Source organism: Sturnira hondurensis, unplaced genomic scaffold (genome assembly GCF_014824575.4).
Source record: "Sturnira hondurensis isolate 20B ecotype Veracruz unplaced genomic scaffold, ASM1482457v3 Scaffold0019910, whole genome shotgun sequence".
NCBI lineage: Eukaryota > Metazoa > Chordata > Mammalia > Chiroptera > Phyllostomidae > Sturnira > Sturnira hondurensis.
In genome coordinates, this window is record NW_028092541.1 from 1,850,590 (window position 1) to 1,869,755 (window position 19,166).

Sequence of the window (19,166 nt, forward strand, 5' to 3'; positions counted from 1 at the left end):
ATAGTATCCTGGCTCATAACAATAAGCTAATTTCACTTTACAATAGACTAAGAACAAAACAATAGAATTAAAAACATTCAGATTCCTCAGTAACCTTAGAGTGGGGGGAAGGATGCCTGACTAAAACTGTAAGAACATGACAGCTTCTTATTTAAAAAATGAGTGTCTTTGTATATTGCTATGTAGGAAGTGCCAGGGTATATTAAGTATAAAAGACAAGAAGTGTCGGATGTTTCTGTCTCTTCCTACTTAGAATATTTTTATAGATAAATATATATTACCATTTATCTATGAAAGACTATATAAATATATAATAAACATATATACTATATAAACATATATTTAAATACATGTGTATATGTGGATCCTAATGTTTATAAAAGTAAAAGTATATATTATAAAATTAATTATAAAATATTAACTATAGATGTAGAAAACAAGATGGCAACAGAAGCTAGAGTTCTCTGACTATACTTGCTTAGATTTAACTTTGAACTGTGTGCGCTTAAGATAATTGTGAAACAAATAAATATAAAAAAGAAATTCCTAAAAAATATAAAAATATGTTTCATTCTGTGAGTATAAGCACATAGAAGTTATTTAAACTGACTTTAAAATAAATTTGTTTAAGTATATCCTTAGTTATATATACTCAAAAAACACATTTAACTATAAAAGATACCTCAAATATGTTTTCAGTAAGAAAAATGTTAATGACATGTCAATATTGTTATTTGAAAAACATATACATGTTGAGAAGTAGAAAATACAAACAGACAATGGGCACACAATATATGACAACAGAAGGTGTTCACAACCTCTGCAGCAATGAGCCTAAGAAACCAAATCATGACCTCTACAACAAGTAGCCGAGAATGGCGAAGACTCGGTCGTGACCGATACTGAAAAACAATTGTCAGTTTTTTAGGTTAGTGATGTGCTGCAGTTACATTTAAAACAATACATCTTACAGAAATTGTACAGATTGAAAAAAAAAAGGAAAGAGAACACGGACATGGACAATAGTGTGGTGACTGTAGGATGAGGGTAGGGGATGTAAGGGGGCTAACTGGTAATTAAAAAAGTACAATAAAAATGTTTTTAAAAAGAAATTTATACTGGTGTTTTTCAAAAGAAATGATAAGCTATCTAAGGTTTTTTTTAACTAGTGATGAGGAAGTAGAGGTTAGATATCAAGATTAGGTAGAGACATATGAAAAAAGGGGTATAAAGAAAATTGTTTAATCCAGGCCTTCAATGACAAAGATGGATTCACTGTGGGTCACAGCTGATCCAGCCCAGCTCATCAGGGACATAACTACAAAGCCCCAGACTATACAATACATAGTGGGTGTTTTTCTGGTGTGAGACACATAGATATCTCCCTCATTAATCTGTGTCAGGAATTCAAGCCCCAGGCATTTCTACTATATGAAAAATAATTATAATATAAATATCTAATGAGTAATGTTCAGATTATTTTTATTTATTTCTGTAAAGGCTTCAGCTTTCTCCAAGTAATCCATCTATGATTGATTTGTCTTTCTTTCACACATTCAAATCAATTCCCCCCTGGCTTGATGACTGTATCTGTGTTAGACATGTCTGACACTTTCCTTCTCCAACTGCCACCAACTCCAGTCTAGAACATCCCATACACTTGTTCCTTACTAAAATCCTTCACCCATCTATGACCATGTTCCTCCTATATTTTAATATTCTAGTTCTTATGGTAGTCTAGTTATAGTATAACTTATTATTCCAGTAATATGAAATCCTATGTTCTTTTTCTTCCATTTTCTTTTTAGTTGGAATTCCATTCTCTTACATATTTACATTAAATATTACATATTTCTCAAAATATATCTTGCATCCTCTATATTAGTTAGGATAAGGTAAGTGCTATAACAAAAATATCCAAAAATGTATGATAATTCAGAAAAAAATAGGTTTTTTCTTGACCATGTAATAAGTATTCAGAGAGAAAACAAGAAAATGGGTAGCACTTTAACACACAGTGATTCCAGAACTTCTGGTCAAGATGGCAGCATAGGAAAACACAGCTCACCTCCTCACACAGCCACATCAAAATTACAATTAAGACATAACAGCAACCACCGGTCAGAGCCCTCAGAAATTGAGCTGAATGGAAGTCTGACAACCACAAAATTAAAGAAACCACATCAATCCAGATTGGTAGTAGGCGTGGAGACACAGAATGGGCCGGTCCTACATCCATGTGTGGTGGATAAAACTTTGGAAGGGATATCTCAGGAGCAAGGAACCAGGCCCCAAACCACAGCCCAACGTTCCAGTGCCAGGAAGATAAGTCCCCGTAACTTCTGGCTGCAAAAACCTGCAAGGACTGAGTCAGTGGAAGAAACTTCCAGAGTCCCAAGCAGTTCCCCTTAAAGAACCCCCACACAGACTTACTCACACTCCCTCTGAGCTCTAGCACTGGTGTAGAAACTTAAAAGGCACCAGTGGAATACAGGGAGGAACTGAAGTGTTGGCATCAAGGCAGGAAGATGGGGGACAGCTTTCTCCCAGGCAGAAAAACTGGCAAAAGCCATTTCCTTTCTAAGACTTCCCCACATATATTCACAGAGTGGGCAGACTGCTATCATATCTGAGACTCCATTAATCTGGCAAAGACTGATTTTGCCTTACCCTGAAAAATCCCCTGAGACTCTGTCCCACCCAACTTACTTACAAGCGCACCAAAACTGTTAACTGTTACTTTTCCATATGAATAGCTGGTCTTGACTCATGCCTCACAACTTCCTAAATCCTATTACTCAATAAGTCCCTAACTCCCATACCTCTTTCTAATTTGTCCCACTCATGGCAACAGCAGCAACTAACCAACTAGCTTGGTTTCACCTGGGAATCTCCAAGCCCAGCACATGTTGCAGCTGAGATTGCTTTACAGCTCAGGCAGGGTGACCTCAAACAAAAACGTAGATGGGAGCTGACCTTGGTCCATACCTCAGAAACCACAGAGCCTGTGCACCCAGTGGACAGCTACAGACCATGTCAGAACACCACCACCCTGCCCTGCACAGCTGATCCTCCACAGAGGGCAGAGGTTGGTGGTCAGTGGACATAGCCAATTCTTGCAGCTGACTGGTCTGAGTAAATCTCACGCATTGTCATGCCAATAGCAATCAGGGCTCAATTACAAGAGGACAGTGTATGCAGTCCATACAAAGGGCACACCTCAAGCACCCAGCTTGGGTGATAGGGGAGACTGTGCCACTGGACCCTACAGGACACCTACTACATTAGCCAACACTATGAAGAAATGGAGTCAAGACAGCTCTGCCTAACACATAGAAACAAGCACAGGGAGGCTGCCAAAATGAGGAGACAGAGAAACATGGCCCAAATGAAAGAACAAATCAAAATTCCAGAAAAGAACTAAACAAAATGCAGCTAAGCAATCTATCAGGTGTTGAGTTTAAAAAATTGGTTATAAGGATGCTCAATGAACTTAGTGAGGACCTCAACAGCATATAAAAGATCAAGTCAGAAATGAAGGATCCACTAATTGAAATAAAGAACAATTTACAAGGAAGCAACAGTACAGTGTATGAAGCCAAGAATCAAATCAATGATTTGTAACATGAGGAAGCAAAAGACAACCAATCAGAAAAACAAAAAGGAAAAGTTCAAAAATACAATGGCAGTGTAAGCAGCCTCTGGGATAACTTCAAGTATTCCAACATTCTCATCTTAGGGGTGCAGAAGAAGCAGAGAAAGGTTAAGATATTGGAAATCTATTTGAAAAAATAATGAAAAAACTTCCCTAATTTAGTGAAGGAAATAGACATGGAAGTCCAGGAAGCACAGAGAGTCCCTGGATGCAAAGATGGACACAAAAAGGCCCACTCCGAAACACATTATAATTAAAATGCCAGTGGTCAAAAATAAAGACAGAACCCTAAAAGCAGCAAGAGATAAGCAGTTAGTTACCTACAGGGGCATTCCCGTAAGACTGTCAGCTGATTTCTCAAAAGAAACTTTGTAGGCTAGATGGTACTGGCAAGAAATATTCAGAGTCATGAAAAGCAGGGGCCTGCAGCCAAGACTGCTCTACCCAGCAAAGCTATCATTTGGAATCAAAGGGCAGATAAAGAGCTTCCCATACAAGAAAAAAACTAAAGGAGTTTATCATCACCAAACCATATAATATGAAATGTTAAAAGGACTTATTTAAGAAAAAGAAGAAGATGAAAACTAAGAACAATAAAATGGCAAAAATGCCTATCTATCAATAATTGAAAATTAAAATGAAGTAAACAAGAATAACAAAGACAGAATTATGAATACAGAGAGTGTTTTCATCATCGCCAGATAACACAGGGAAGTGGGGGAGTGGATAGAGAGCTGAGGGGATTAAGAAGTACAAACAAGTAGTCAGAAAATAGCCATAGTAGGTAAAGTACAGTACAGGAAATGGAGTAGCAAAAAAACTTATACGCATGGCTCATTAACATGAACTATTGTGGGGGGATTGCCTGAGGTATTGGGGGCTGCTGGGTGGAGGGAAGCAAAAGGAAATATTTGGGACAACTGTAATAGCATAATTAATAAAATATAGTTTTAAAACAACAACAACAAAAACAAAGAGTGATTCATATATCCACGCTTTGCAGACTGTAATCCAAACAGGCAGCTTCCAAGGGATGCCTCAAAGGCTTTCTTCATTTCATGCAACCAGAAAAAGAATAGAGTAGAGAGGACTGTCTGTGGGAGGTTTTATGGGCCAGACAAAAAAGTGGTGGTCATATTTTTTACTCACACTCTATTGACTAGAACTAAGAAAAAGGAACAGACTAAAGTGCTAGGGAAGCTGGCTGTATGCTAGGAAGAAGAGGAAAATACCAGTTTTGGTAAGCAGAAACAGTCTCCACTATATCATTCATGAACTCTTCGTTTTGCTCTAAAGCCTGGCACATTTCTACTACATCATTCTCTGCTCTCCAGGATGACTAGACAACCTTAAATTCACATTTTAAGATGGATGATTTTAAAAATTATATTATTGTACTCAAGAGAAAATAATAAAATTGAGTTGACTTCAATGATTTTAAGTGCCATGATATACAACAAGAGACTTATTCTAATTTGCAAAGAAAGGCTAAATTATGCATACTTTTGTTACAAATATAAAGAAGCTGAAAATGTTCAAAAGGACATTCAACATAATCAGTCACTGAACTAGACTATTCCACACAGTAATGAACTTCTCTGTATTGAATGAAACGAAGCAAAACTTTAATATCCAATTACCATTGATGCTAAGAGATGTATTACTCATCAACTGATGATAGGAGAGACTTTGGACCACATGACATATTCATTCCTCGTGTAGCAGATAAAATGTGGATAGTCAGAGTTTCCTTGAATCTGTTGCCCTCTCCCCACTCCCACCACCCTTCAGGTGTCACTATAGCTTTATCTATGTACTGCATTGCCTTTAAGAGCACACTCCACACAAATTAAGCTAGCTGAAATACAAAATATATTCATTAAAAACATAGCAAAAATAATGCTCTTAAAAACTACCACTTTGATAAACAGCAAAAGCCGCAGACTTAATTTTAAGGCTATTCTTCTAGTTGCTTCTGCCAATACCTCTGGAGGCATCTCTGACTCCTCCCTCTCTCTCTCCCTCTCATATACCACAGCCCCAGGGACTGCTGTGATCAGCTCTACCTTCAAAGTATATGTGCACACCTGTAAGATAAATCAGCATGTATTCTGGTATCTGATTTCCTTATCATTTCTACTGAAACAATCTTGTCCATGCTGACATTCTCTCTTGTCTGGAGATAATAGCCTACTGCAATAGCCTACTAATTGATTCTGTGGCTTCTACTCTTGCCTTTCTTCAATAGAATTACAACATAAAGAATACTTAATATTGTGAGTCCACTGCTCAGCTTCCTGTAATATCTTCCCATGTAATTCAAAGTAAAAGCCAGAGTCTTTATAATGGCTTATGCTTTTTAAGTCCTACTTTTCTTCCCTGATCACTCTCTAGTCACCATGGCCTCTTGCTGCTCTTTGAACACAGTAGCATATTCCTAAATCAGTGTATTGAAATCTCGTATTTCTCTGCCTGGAGTGTGCTCTTCCCAGAGGTCTGACGGCTCACTCGCTCCCTGCAGTGTCACCTTTCCTGGTCTTCTGTATCCATCCTATCTAAAATAATGAACTTTCCTTTTCCTGCTTTATCTTTTCACATAGTACTACTTATCACTATCTAGCATACTTACTTNCATGGAGCAGATAAAATGTGGATAGTCAGAGTTTCCTTGAATCTGTTGCCCTCTCCCCACTCCCACCACCCTCCAGGTGTCACTATAGCTTTGTCTATGTACTGCATTGCCCTTAAGAGCACACTCCAAACAAATTAAGCTAGCTGAAATACAAAATATATTCATTAGAAACATAGCAAAAATAATGCTCTTAAAAACTACCACTTTGATAAACAGCAAAAGCCACGAACTGAATTTTAAGGCTATTCTTCTAGTTGCTTATGCCAATACCTCCGGAGGCATCTCTGACTCCTCTCCCCCTCTCTCTCCCCCTCTCATATAGCACAGCCCCAGGGACTGCTATGATCAGCTCTACCTTCAAAGTATATGTGCACACCTGTAAGATAAATCAGCATGTATTCTGGTATCTGATTTCCTTATCATTTCTACTGAAATAATCTTGTCCATGCTGACATTCTCTCTTGTCTGGAGATAATAGCCTACTAATAGCCTACTGCAATAGCCTACTAATTGATTCTGTGGCTTCTACTCTTGCCTTTCTTCAATAGAATTACAACATAAAGAATACTTAATATTGTGAGTCCACTGCTCAGCTTCCTGTAATATCTTCCCATGTAATTCAAAGTAAAAGCCAGAGTCTTTATAATGGCTTATGCTTTTTAAGTCCTACTTTTCTTCCCTGATCACTCTCTAGTCACCATGGCCTCTTGCTGCTCTTTGAACACAGTAGCATATTCCTAAATCAGTGTATTGAAATCTCGTATTTCTCTGCCTGGAGTGTGCTCTTCCCAGAGGTCTGACGGCTCACTCGCTCCCTGCAGTGTCACCTTTCCTGGTCTTCTGTATCCATCCTATCTAAAATAATGAACTTTCCTTTTCCTGCTTTAACTTTTCATATAGTACTACTTATCACTATCTAGCATACTTACTTATTAACTGCACATCTTAACAGAACGTAAGCTAGTAACATGTTTGTGCCAGTTTATACTTGCTGATTAAGTAAACAGAAGCAAAGGCTAAATTTTTGTTTAATTATGATCATTCATTTCAGGAGAAGTGCCATGAATTTCCACAGGCCTTATTTTAGGTATTTGCTTAGTTTATGTCTCCCTCTTCCAATAGGAAGATAAACTCCATAAGGAGTTTAGGGATATAAACTCCATAAGGGCTGAAATCTTGTATATTTTCTTGAGCCTAGAACAGTGCTTGACAAATAGTAGTTTCCAAAAACTAAATGAGTGAATAAATAAAAAGATGAATGCAACCAGGTTGAACTTCATTTTGAAATCTGGTCTTTGTGAGGCTGAATCAAGTCTATTCAATATTTGCTTTCTCAATTTTGCAGTTAAAAGTGTATTTGAAGGGCTTTCACAATTATTTTAATAGATTTTTAAAATGCTTTGAAAAATAACTGAAGATTAGGTCAAATGATACCTGCTTTGGCTTTTGAAATACGTGACAAATGGTACATGTGAGCAGTTGCTTTAAATATGATTGTTTAGTTCAGCTTGGCCCTCAGTCATGAGAATGGTATTTCCAACTTGCAGGTTATTCCTTCAGCCTAGATACACAGCCGACCTGTAGCCTACATGTCACATGAGTAAGAAATAAGTCCCACAATTTGAAAGCCACTAAGATTTGAGTGCTGCCTGTTACACAGAATAACCCACTGAAAGATGACTAATACATGTCTTTGGACTATTTCACCAAAAGATTAAAACTAACCTGAATAAGAATAGCAGCTTTTTCCTTCTGCTCTTGGATATTCACAGTATTTTCTCTTTTTCCTTTCTTTAACATCATTTCATGTTTGAGGCAGGAATTTGGCTGGTATTTCAGGAGTCCTGTTGAAGCAGTACGTAGTTTTGTAGAGAAAAGATACTGTCTACGCACAACATAGCCACGCCAGCATGCCTGGATTACCACAGCTGCCACACTAGTATGAAGAGAAAAGAAAGTATTTCTAGTTCCTGAAAATACACAGTTGCAGATAAGACCCTCATAAACTATATTTGTAAACCTGGACTACATAAAGTATTATTTAAAAAGAAGATATCATTTGTTAAACTATAGTCATAGCAGTAAAGATACTAGGTAAACTTTGTAAATTTTGGTATGAATTTAATTCACATTCAACCACCAATTTATTCTTTCATCTTCTGAACAAAAATTAGAGAATTTTAATGTACCATATATAATAGGTATTTTGGTAAAGAAAAGAGCCTGAAAAAATACCTGCAATGTATAAGTGGCAAAGAATGAGAAACTTTAAAGATAACATATATAACCTCAGACAGCATCTTATATATTTCTCACCAGATAAATACAAATTTTACTGACTATAATTGTGAATGTTTTCTAAAGCTGACCAGTCATTAAGTGCTTGAATTCCTCAGCCCAATATCATCAAAATTTCCCAAGGGGAGAAAAATGTAGATCAGGGATATTTTCTTTGGTGACACTAACACAAGGACCACTTTCACTGTGATGAAAACAGTGAAGGCAGGTAAAGAAGGGTAGTTTATGGCTTCTTGAACATAGGGTGCTCTCCATGTTGAGAAAAACAACTCCTATTATTTTTTTTCATCATCATCACCATCGCCATCATTTTTTAAGCAAAAATCATCATAACAAAAATTTCCTAAATTTTTGCCCATCAGTAAATGAGTGGATCAAAAAACTTTGGTATATTTACATAATGGAATACTATGCAGAAGAGAGAAAGAAGGAACTCCTACCCTTCGTGACAGCATGGATAGATCTGGAGGGCATTATGCTAAGTGAAATAAGCCAGGTAGTGAAAGACAAATACCATATTGATTAGGTTCCACCTATAAGTGGAACCTAATCAATAAAACAAGCAAGCAAGCAAAACAGAACCAGAGACATGGAGATAAAGAACAAAATGACAGTGATAAGAAGGGCAGGTGGGAGGAGGGTAACAAGGGAAAGAAAAGGAAGGGTCATCAGGGAATGTGTATAAAGGACCCATGGACAAAGACAACAGGTGGGGGGCTGGATTGAATGTGGGAGGTGGGGGTGGGTAGGGCAGGGGAGAGTAATGGGGGAAATGGGGACAGCTGTAATTGAACAACAATAAAAAATTAATACATTTAAAAATGTCCTTAGCATTAGAACACACATAAATCACTTAGGGAATACATATTCGACTGACAGTGAATCTTCCTGAATTACTCAATGGCAAGGTTCAGCTAGTGGGTAGTATACACTTTCCTTTCCCTTTATTCTTTAGGCCTTTGGTCTGTCAATATTTTTAGTTCTTCATCCTTCCTTATTATCATCATGTGGCTATCTTATGTATCAGGAATTAGGAAGTTCTAAATATTGTTTATGTGTGTTGGAAGTTAATGGGGTTCAGGACATGTGTGGATGGCACAAAAAATGTAACCATGCAGAAACTTCATTTCTCTAATACGCTCTTTTCTCCTTTCCTTCCCTTGATTCAAACTGCCTCATCCACCACCTGGACTCACCGGCTTCCCTCTCCCTTGCATGACCAGTCTCTTGATCATTAAGCCCTCAGGACAACGAGATTCCAGTCAGTATTCAACAATCTTAGTGGGTTTGGATGGGGTGGGGGACAATGGTGGGGAGAAAATATAGACAACTGTAATTGAACAACAATAAAGTAATTTATTTTTAAAAAGCAATCTTAGGAAACAAAAGTTTGTGTCTATCAACCACAGAGACAGATTTTCCATCAAACTAGAAATAACATCCAGGCCTCACTTATGTTTCATCTCCAGGCTCAGAAAAACCATGGCTGACATCAGGACCAGGATGAACTGATCCACCATCCCCTGTCCTAGCACCAACCAATCTGTAGAGACTATGACCCTGACCATGACCCTAACTCCCTTAATCACCATGATTAATGATTTTCCCATTGTATAACCCATTCCCTAGAAGTCATAGGGGGGCCAGGTCTCTGAACATTAACTCACTGGTGGAGCAAGGGCCACATGCTAAAAATAAGCCCTTACTTTCTTTACTGCAAATTCCTGTTCCTGTGTTACTGGGCTTTGATGCACTCAGGCAAACAGACCCCTTTAGTCCAGTAACAAAAGTAATTTTCCTTTCACATTCTAAATTCTTCTAGCTATGTTAATAATCAAATTTAATAAGAGAAAATGTCCAAGTTATTACAATGTGTATTGGGAGGAGCCATAAGATGTGAGGCCAAAAAGGCATTGGGCAGTTGAAGTTCCTATGCCATTCTGGAGCTAAGGATAAAGGAAGGAGGTTGTGGTTTGGGACTTCAAGGGCAGGGAGGCAGTTCGCATAGAAATGGAAAGCAAATGTTTGCTAAATAAATGTTTTCTGGGCCATCCTTAACAATGGGGCACAGAGAGAGCTTTGAATGAGTGAGCCTTGATAGGCTCTTCTCCATCCTGTATTAGTTTATATTAAAACTTTAAACTATGAGTGAATTCCAGGGGGTTTTTGGAGGGTCCCCTCTAATATACTTAACAAAGTATTCCCCTTGGTATTTTAAGTACCCACCTGGCACCACACTTAGTTATTATAATAATTTTGACTATAATTCCTATACTGTACTTTACATCCCCATGACTACTTTACAATTACCTATCTGTACTTCTCAATTCCTTCACTGTTTTTACCCAATCCCCTACCCACCTGTTCTCTGGCAGCTACCAGTCTGCTCTGTGTAACCATGGATCTGTTTCTGTTTTGTTTGTTTGTCCATATTATTTTTTTAGATTCCACATGTAATTGAAATCATACTTGTCTTTCTCTGACATACAGACTAATATGGTATATAATTTCTCCTTAAAAATGTATTATAATTATTTAGAGATTAGAGAGTAAAAAAATAATTTCGTATTTACTCATTTTAAATGAAACCTAGTCAATTAAATCAGAACCTACCATAATTCAATAAAATTAATCTGTACTTAATTATTAGCGCATGTTATAGAACATAACTGAACAATAAAGAAAGAAAAGATAAAGTTATCAAAAACATAATAAATAAATACAATAATGACTTAAATCCTTTATAAAGGACTATCATTTTTGGTGTTATTTGTTATTATTTGGTAACATTAACTAATATTATCTATAAAAATTAAAAAATATACAACTGTAAAAGGAAAATGATCTATAAATCTTACGTTTTTTCATAATGTTCAATATTTGGGTGATTCTTCAGTGGGTGATTCTTTAGCATGTAACTTGTCATTGTTGTTTCCATGAATGGGATTCTTTTGGTGGGGACAGCACTTGACTTGCTGTCTTCTCTCTTCTGGTCTACGATTTTTTCTTGATTTCTTCCTTCTGTATTTTCACATAAGGAGCTGGCTAATAGGAAATGACTAGAACCAGAGTCCATCCATTTTTCAGAAACATCTGGTGAGTCCAGTTTATGTTTGGTTGCACAAGACTGAAGGACTCTGTTTTGCAGTATGCTATCAGCGTCGGCGGGAGCCACATGATTTGGCTGGGCTTCTGATTCACCTCTCCTGGTGATACCTACGTCCCCATGTTCATGCACAAATCGGTATTCATTAGTAAGTTTCATTAATTTTTTAAAATAATGACAGAGATTTTCTGCAATATCCAAAGTGAAAATATTTCTGAAAAATAATGAGAGCAATTAATAATTAGAATATATCAACAAATCCTAAAACTAATATAGGTTTTGAAATTTCCCCTGTGTGGCCTGACATGAACATTACATTTTAACATAACATTCATTAAAAACTTCTTTCTGGTTGTTTAGGTAAAAATGGATATTATGTATAATAAAATCTGAAAATGTTTGTTTAGTTAATATATATCCATCAATCCAGACAAAATGTCTGGAAGTTTTAGAAGCACTTTTATTTTAGGTATTTTTGGTACAAATGAATGAGAAAAATCCATGCTTTTACTACCATAAACATGAGAAATCATGGCTGCCTAAATTTGGAGAAGTTATTTATGAAACTAAGTTAAAAGTACTTTCTACACTGACACTTGCCATGCAAAATATTTGTATTGGACTTTTAAACAAAGAACTTATATTATGGGAAAGTTTATATTCCCATTTTTCTCTGGAAGACGAATCCATTCCAAAGAAAATTCAAATACTTTAAGACATAAATGGTTGTGATTCTCTTGAACAATTATTGGATTTTTATCTTATTGCGGTTATAGTTTTTGTAATTAATCAAACTTCCAGTTTGCCAGATAATGGCTCTTCATAAAAAATGTAAAGGACTTTGCACTCTTATTCTTGGCTACATTTTATTTATCTTCCTTTATTTCTGTTTTCTAATTTAATTTTATTTACTTCAGATAATATATTTTATTACTATATTTAATATGTAGCCACAGCTGCCTTAAATTTATTCTGAAACAATTTAGGATAGAAGTAACCATGTATAAAATTTTTAGCCATACCATACAAAATGAAAGTTATATGTCCTAATACACAGAGAAAATTGGACACTCCTATTCACAAGGTATTATTGACTGTTAGCCTAGCCTCCTCCAATATTTTCTTTTTAAATTAAAAAAAATTGTTTTAGAGAGAGTGGGAGGAAGGAAGAAAAAGAGGGAGAAAAACATCGATATGAAAGAGAAACATCAATCAGTTGCCTCTCACATGCACCCTGACTGGGGACCAGACCTGCAGCCCAGGTATGTGCCCTGAACAGGAATCAATCCTGTGACCTTTTGTTTTGAAGGATGATGCCTAACCGACTGAACCATACCAGTCAGGGAACCAAAGCCATATATTACAAATAAATAATATATAAATATAATATATATAAAAATAAATATATATATATGATTGTATTTATTTTTTAGAGAGAGTAGAAGGGAGGGAGAAAGAGAGGGAGAGAAATATCAACATGTGGTTGCCTCTTGTGGGGCCCCCCACTGGGGACCTGGCCTGCAACCCAGGCATGTGCTCTGACTGGAAATCGAACCAGTGACCCTTTGCTTTTCAGGCCTGCACTCAATCCACTGAGCCACTAGCCAGGGTGGAGCCCAAATATTTTTGATATTTTGTATTTCATTAATTTTTGGCTAATAAATCAGAAAAATTCAGTTCAATATCAGAATGTCAAATATTTATGGCTAGGTGTTAAATATACCACAATTTATGATCAAATATATAAAATGCAATTTATTTTCTATGAGGAATGTCAAGGGTCACCTTTACATTAAAAAAAAATTGTACATTACCCTACATATACAAGAAGATATAACTTTAGATTTGTGCAAAGATACATCTAAATACTCTTAGTATTTATTAAAAATAAACATTAGCCCTGGCTGGTGTAGCTCAGTGGATTGAGCACGGGCCTGCGAACCAGAGGATCGCGGTTCGATTCCCAGTCAGGGCACATGCCTGGGTTGCAGGCCAGTTCCCGGCAGGGGACACACGATACATTGTGTGTCCTCGGCAGAGGCAACCATACATTGCTATTTCTCTCCCTCTCTCCTTCCCTTCCCCTCTAAAGATAAATAAATAAAATATTTAAAAATAAATAAATAAATAAATAAACATTAATTATCCATAAAAATTGAGACTATTTTTAAAGCTGTTAAGTTTGTTTTTAATATGAGTAAACCATATTTTAAAACATTTAAATGGAAAAATCAACTCATATAGATGAGCACATATAAAAGCACAGAGAACAATATTTTAAGAATATAATTCAGTAATTATGACATTTGGAAGCCCATATTATTGTTCCAGTCATAAGGAAGGCTCATCATAAGTGAAATATGAAATCCTTTTTCATATGTTTTCTGGATAAATGCAAATTAGAAAAATTATACAAAGATTAATTGCAATTCATTCATAATAATGTATTCAAAATTTGGGGTAAGGAAATAGAAGTTCTCTTTTATTTGATATTTGATTGGGATTTTTCCTTCAGCTTCTTTCCCTAAATATGTGTGTGTGTGAACTGCTTTTTCCACTGTTATTCTATAATAGCTTAATTTATAAATATAAAATATGTACAGTAACCTTATATATAAATGTTATCTGTTACCAAACTTGCCTTTCTCTGTTGCAACTATCTAATTTTCTCTTATGTTAATCTTATTGTGCATCTTGTGTACAATAATTTAAAAAATTTTTTGTTTAATTGCATGACTGAATGAATGTTTGAATATTATCTTATAATTATTCTCATGCTTTATTTTATTTATATTTTAACTTTTAAATTATGTTCAAAATAAATATTTCAAACAATAAAAAGATGACGCCAGAATTTTGAAGGAACAATATCCCTAAAACATACTGTTCTAATCCAAAAAAATATGATTGCATTAGTCAGAATATTTTTAATCATGTGTATAAAATGCATTACATCTCTTAATTATGACAAGCTGAAGATAACAGTCTTACCCTTTTCCAGTAATGCAGCTTTCAATCAGTAAGTTGAATTCTCTAATCTGGGACTGACAAAGTACCAGGAAATGTCCTAATTCTGGTTGACAGTGTTCTTCAATGTTGCTTTCTGAACAAGAAGTTAGCATTTCACCATTGAGGATTCTTAGTGCAGGTAAACTTTTAAGCAAAGACTCCCTGTTGAAAACATTTAAAAAATCTTGAAAAGGAGAATTTATATCTGAAGTAACCATGTACCTATTCCTCAAACAATATAAGCACAGAGTATATTTTGAAAATTGTCCATTTTTTATAGAGAGATAACATTCTTAAATTTGCTTTAAAATATTATGGTTTCATGTCACATCCAAAATAACTTTTAAAGTCCTTTACACTTAACTGTCATCTTCTAAATCACAAATGGGAAATTCAAGAAGCTGGAAGCCAGCTGGGAACAAATAAAAGTCTCCATTGTAAAAATAATATCAGACACAGTCTTTTAAAAAGAAGATAATTAAAATATTCTTAAAGTTGTTGGGTTTTTTTTTTAGAAATACAGGTGAATTTTGATTGTTTCTCTTAGTAAAATATAATGAAAGTAGGGCCACAATAAGAGGGGTAAGGGTTGCCCTGTTTTCATGATCTAGAAAATCTAACATTATGTTATTTATTCTTGACATTGCTAAGGATTATAATAATGAAAATCTCCAAGATATGAGCATAAGTCTGTATGAACCTAAAAGAATAATGTTGCGGAAATCCAGGTCAAACAGCAAGAACTGCCCAGCGGCTCAGAAATGCCTTTCACAGCGGAATTCAGGTCTCTCTCACAAGACGACTACTGGTGGTCACAACTTCTTAGTCAAAAACTAACTGGTTTTATAAGGAAAAATACAGAACCTGCAAAATGGATTTTAAAAAGGCTAAATAAATGGAAAGATGGCCCATGAAATTAAGTTCACATATAAGAAGGTGCAATATTGTCAAGAAGTCAGTTAGTTCTTTCTAAATTGATCCAAAGATTCAGCACAATCACAATCAAAATATCTGCAAAAAAGTTAGAGAATATCAACAAACTGATTCTAAAGTTTCCACAAACAAGAGACCCCAAATAGCTAACTTAGTATTGAAGGAAAAGAACAAAGTTTGTAGACTAACACTACCTGACTTCAAGATTTACTATCAAGCTACAGTAATCAAGAGAGCACAGTAGTATTGGGAAAAGAATAAACAAATAGATGAATGGAACAAAAGAGAGAGCTCAGAAATAGACTCATGTAAATATAGTCAAGTCATCTCTGACAAAGAAGTAAATGCATGCAATGGAGAAAACATCAATGGCCCTCAACTATATGACCACATGCAAAAATAGAAACTAAAAAGGGATCTAGGCACAGACCTTGAATGTTTCACAAAAATGAAAAAACAGGATCACAAACCTAAAAGTAAAATGTAAAATACCAAATAATAAAAAATCTAGATGACCTTGGCTATAGAATGATTTTTTAGATACAACACCAAAGATAATTTATAAAAAAAATAATTAATAAGCCAAACTTCATTAAAAATTAATATTTATGCTCTGAGAAATACACTGTCATGAGACTATGATAAGCCATATCTGATAGGACATCCAAAATATACAAAGATGTCTTAAAATTCACCAGTATCATCAAAATGTCCATACTACCCAAAGCAATTTACAGATTCAATGCAATACCTGTTAAAGTACCAATGGCATATTTCACAGACAGAACAAACACTTCAAAAATTTATATGGAACCATGAATGAACCTGAGTAGCTGCTACAATTTTGAGAATGAAGAGCAAAGTAGGAGGGATCACAATACCTGATACCAAACTGTATTATAAGGCCACTGTAATCAAAACAGCCTGGCTCTGGCATAAAAACAGGCAAATGAACCAGTGGAACAGAATAGAGAGCGCAGAAATAAACCCAAGTCTCTATGGTCAATTAATCGACAAAAGTGGAATAAAGCCTCTTCAACAAATGGTATTGGGAGAGCTGGACAGCTACATCCAAAAAGATGAAATTCAAGTACCAACTTACACCATACACAAAAATAAATTCAAGGTGGATAAAAGACTTAAATATAAGCTGTAATACCATTCAAGTCCTAGAGGAGAACATAAGTAGGAAAATCTCAGATATTCCACGCAGCAACATTTTTACTGATTTGTCCCCTAGAGCAAGGGACATAAAGGAAAGAATAACTAAATGTGATCTCATCAAAATAAAAAGCTTCTGCATGGCTAAAGAAAACAGTATTAAAATAAAAAGAGAACCAACTGTTTGGGAAAACATATTTGCCAATGATACCTCAGACAAGGGGTTAATCCCCAAAATATATAAAGAACTTACATGACTCCACTCTGAGAAGACAAGCAACCCAATTAAAAAGTGGGCAAAGGACTTGAACAGACATTTCTCCAAGGAGGACATACAGAGGATCCAGAGACACATGAAAGATGCTCAATATTGCTAGCTATCAGAGAGATGCAAATTAAAACCACAATGAGATACCACTTCACATCAGTCAGATGGCCATCATAAACAAAGCAACAAACAACAAGTGTTGGAGAGGTTGTAGGGAAAAAGGAACCCTAGTGCACTGTTGGTGGGATTGCAGACTGGTACAACCACTATGGAAAACAGTATGGAATTTTCTCAGAAAGCTAAAAATGGATCTGCCTTTTGACTGAGCAATTCCACTGCTGGGACTATACTCTAAGAACCCTGTAACACCAATCCAAAAGCACCTGTGTACTCCAATGTTCATAGCAGCACAATTTACAATAGCCAAGAGTTGGAAGCAACCTAGGTTCCCATCAGTAAATGAATGGATCAAAAAACTATGGTACATTTACACCATGGAATTCTATGCAGCAGAAAGAAAGAAGAAGCTGCTACCCTTTGCAACAGCATGGATGGAACTGGAAAGCATTATGCTGAGCAAAATAAGCCAGGCAGTGAAAGACAAATACCACATGATGTCACCTTTAACAGGAACCTAAACAACAAAACAAACAAACAAGCAAAATATAACCAAAGACACTGAAATAGAGAATAGGCTGACAGTGTCCAGAGGGGAGAGGGGAGGGAATTTCAGGGGAAAAGGGGAAGGGTTTACAGGAACAAGTATAAAAGACACATGGACAAAAACTAGGGGGAGTGGAAATGGGATGGAGGTGGGAAGGGTTGGGGGGTTGGCTGGGATGGGAGTAAAAGACAGAAAACTGTACTTGAACAACAATTAAAATTAAAAAAATACACACACACACACACACACAAACAATTTATCCCAATTTTAAAAATGAGCCAAAGATCATAAAAGAGACTTCACTAAAGATTTAAATAATGCCAAGTAAGTAGATGAAAGATGTTCAGTATCATGTCATTAGGAAATTATAAATTAAAACAATGAGATACAACTACCTACCTGTTAGAAAGGTCAAAATCCAAAACAAATAACACTAAATGAGGGTGAGGATGTGGAGAAATGTAAGGCCTCATTTGTCACTTCTCTGAAAGTGCTGGTGGAAATGCAAAATGTTACAACCAGTTTGGAAGACAGTTTGGTGGTTTCATACAAACTAAACACAGTTTTACTATTTTATCCAGCACTCAGGCTCCTTTGTATTTACCAGATGAATTGAAAACTTACGTCTGCACAAAAACCTACACACAGTTGCTTATAGCAGCTTTACTTGTGTTTGCCTAAAGTTGAAAGCAACAGAGATGTCCTTCAGTATGTGAATAAATAAGCTTTGATATATCCATATAAAAGGAAATGAGCTATTGAGCCATGAACAGACATGGAGGAACCTTAAGTGCATATTACTAAGTGAAAGAGGCCAATCTGAGAAGATCACATATTGTATGACTCCCAACTATGATACATTCTGGAAAAAAAGCAAACAGTGAATATAAAATGATTAGTGGTTGCCACGGGTCAAGGTAGAGGGAGGAATAAATAGGACAGAGGATTTTAAAGCCAGTAAAACTATTTCATATAATACTACATATTGGATATATGTCATTACCCATTTTTCAAACCCATACAGTAAAACATCAAGAATAAACCCTAATGTATACTATGGAATTTGGGTGATAACGATGTGTGAGTGTAGGTCATTAATTGTAAGAAGTGTACCACTTTGAGCTCCAGAGCAACCTATAGAAATATAAGGCCTCTTTTGGATTGGTGTTTCAAGGTTCTTAGGATATACTCCTAATAAAGAACCTATGCACCCCGATGTTCATAGCAGCACAATTTACAATAGCCAAGAGTTGGAAGCACCTAGATGCCCATCGGTAAATGACTGGATCAAAAAACTATGGTGCATTTACACAACGGAATTCTATGCGGCAGAAAGGAAGAAGGAGCTCCTACCCTTTGCAACATCATGGATGGAACTGGAAAGCATTATGCTGAGTGAAACAAGCCAGGCGGTGAAAGACAAATATCATATGATCTCAG

At 35.9% G+C, this 19,166-nt stretch overlaps 1 protein-coding gene across 5 annotated transcripts in view; it reads right to left on the reverse strand.

Annotated features, from left to right (window-relative positions):
- The window catches only part of LRRIQ1 (leucine rich repeats and IQ motif containing 1), a 230,067-nt gene that overhangs the window by 117,231 nt on the left and 93,670 nt on the right, over positions 1 to 19,166 (reverse strand). For all 5 annotated transcript variants that reach the window (XM_037028441.1, XM_037028438.1, XM_037028437.1 and 2 more), the window contains exons 15-17: positions 14,683 to 14,862; positions 11,444 to 11,905; positions 8,013 to 8,223 (exon numbers count right to left, since the gene is read on the reverse strand). In XM_037028441.1, coding sequence (XP_036884336.1) covers positions 8,013 to 8,223; positions 11,444 to 11,905; positions 14,683 to 14,862 — 853 coding nt within the window. The remainder of the gene's footprint in view (positions 1 to 8,012; positions 8,224 to 11,443; positions 11,906 to 14,682; positions 14,863 to 19,166) is intronic.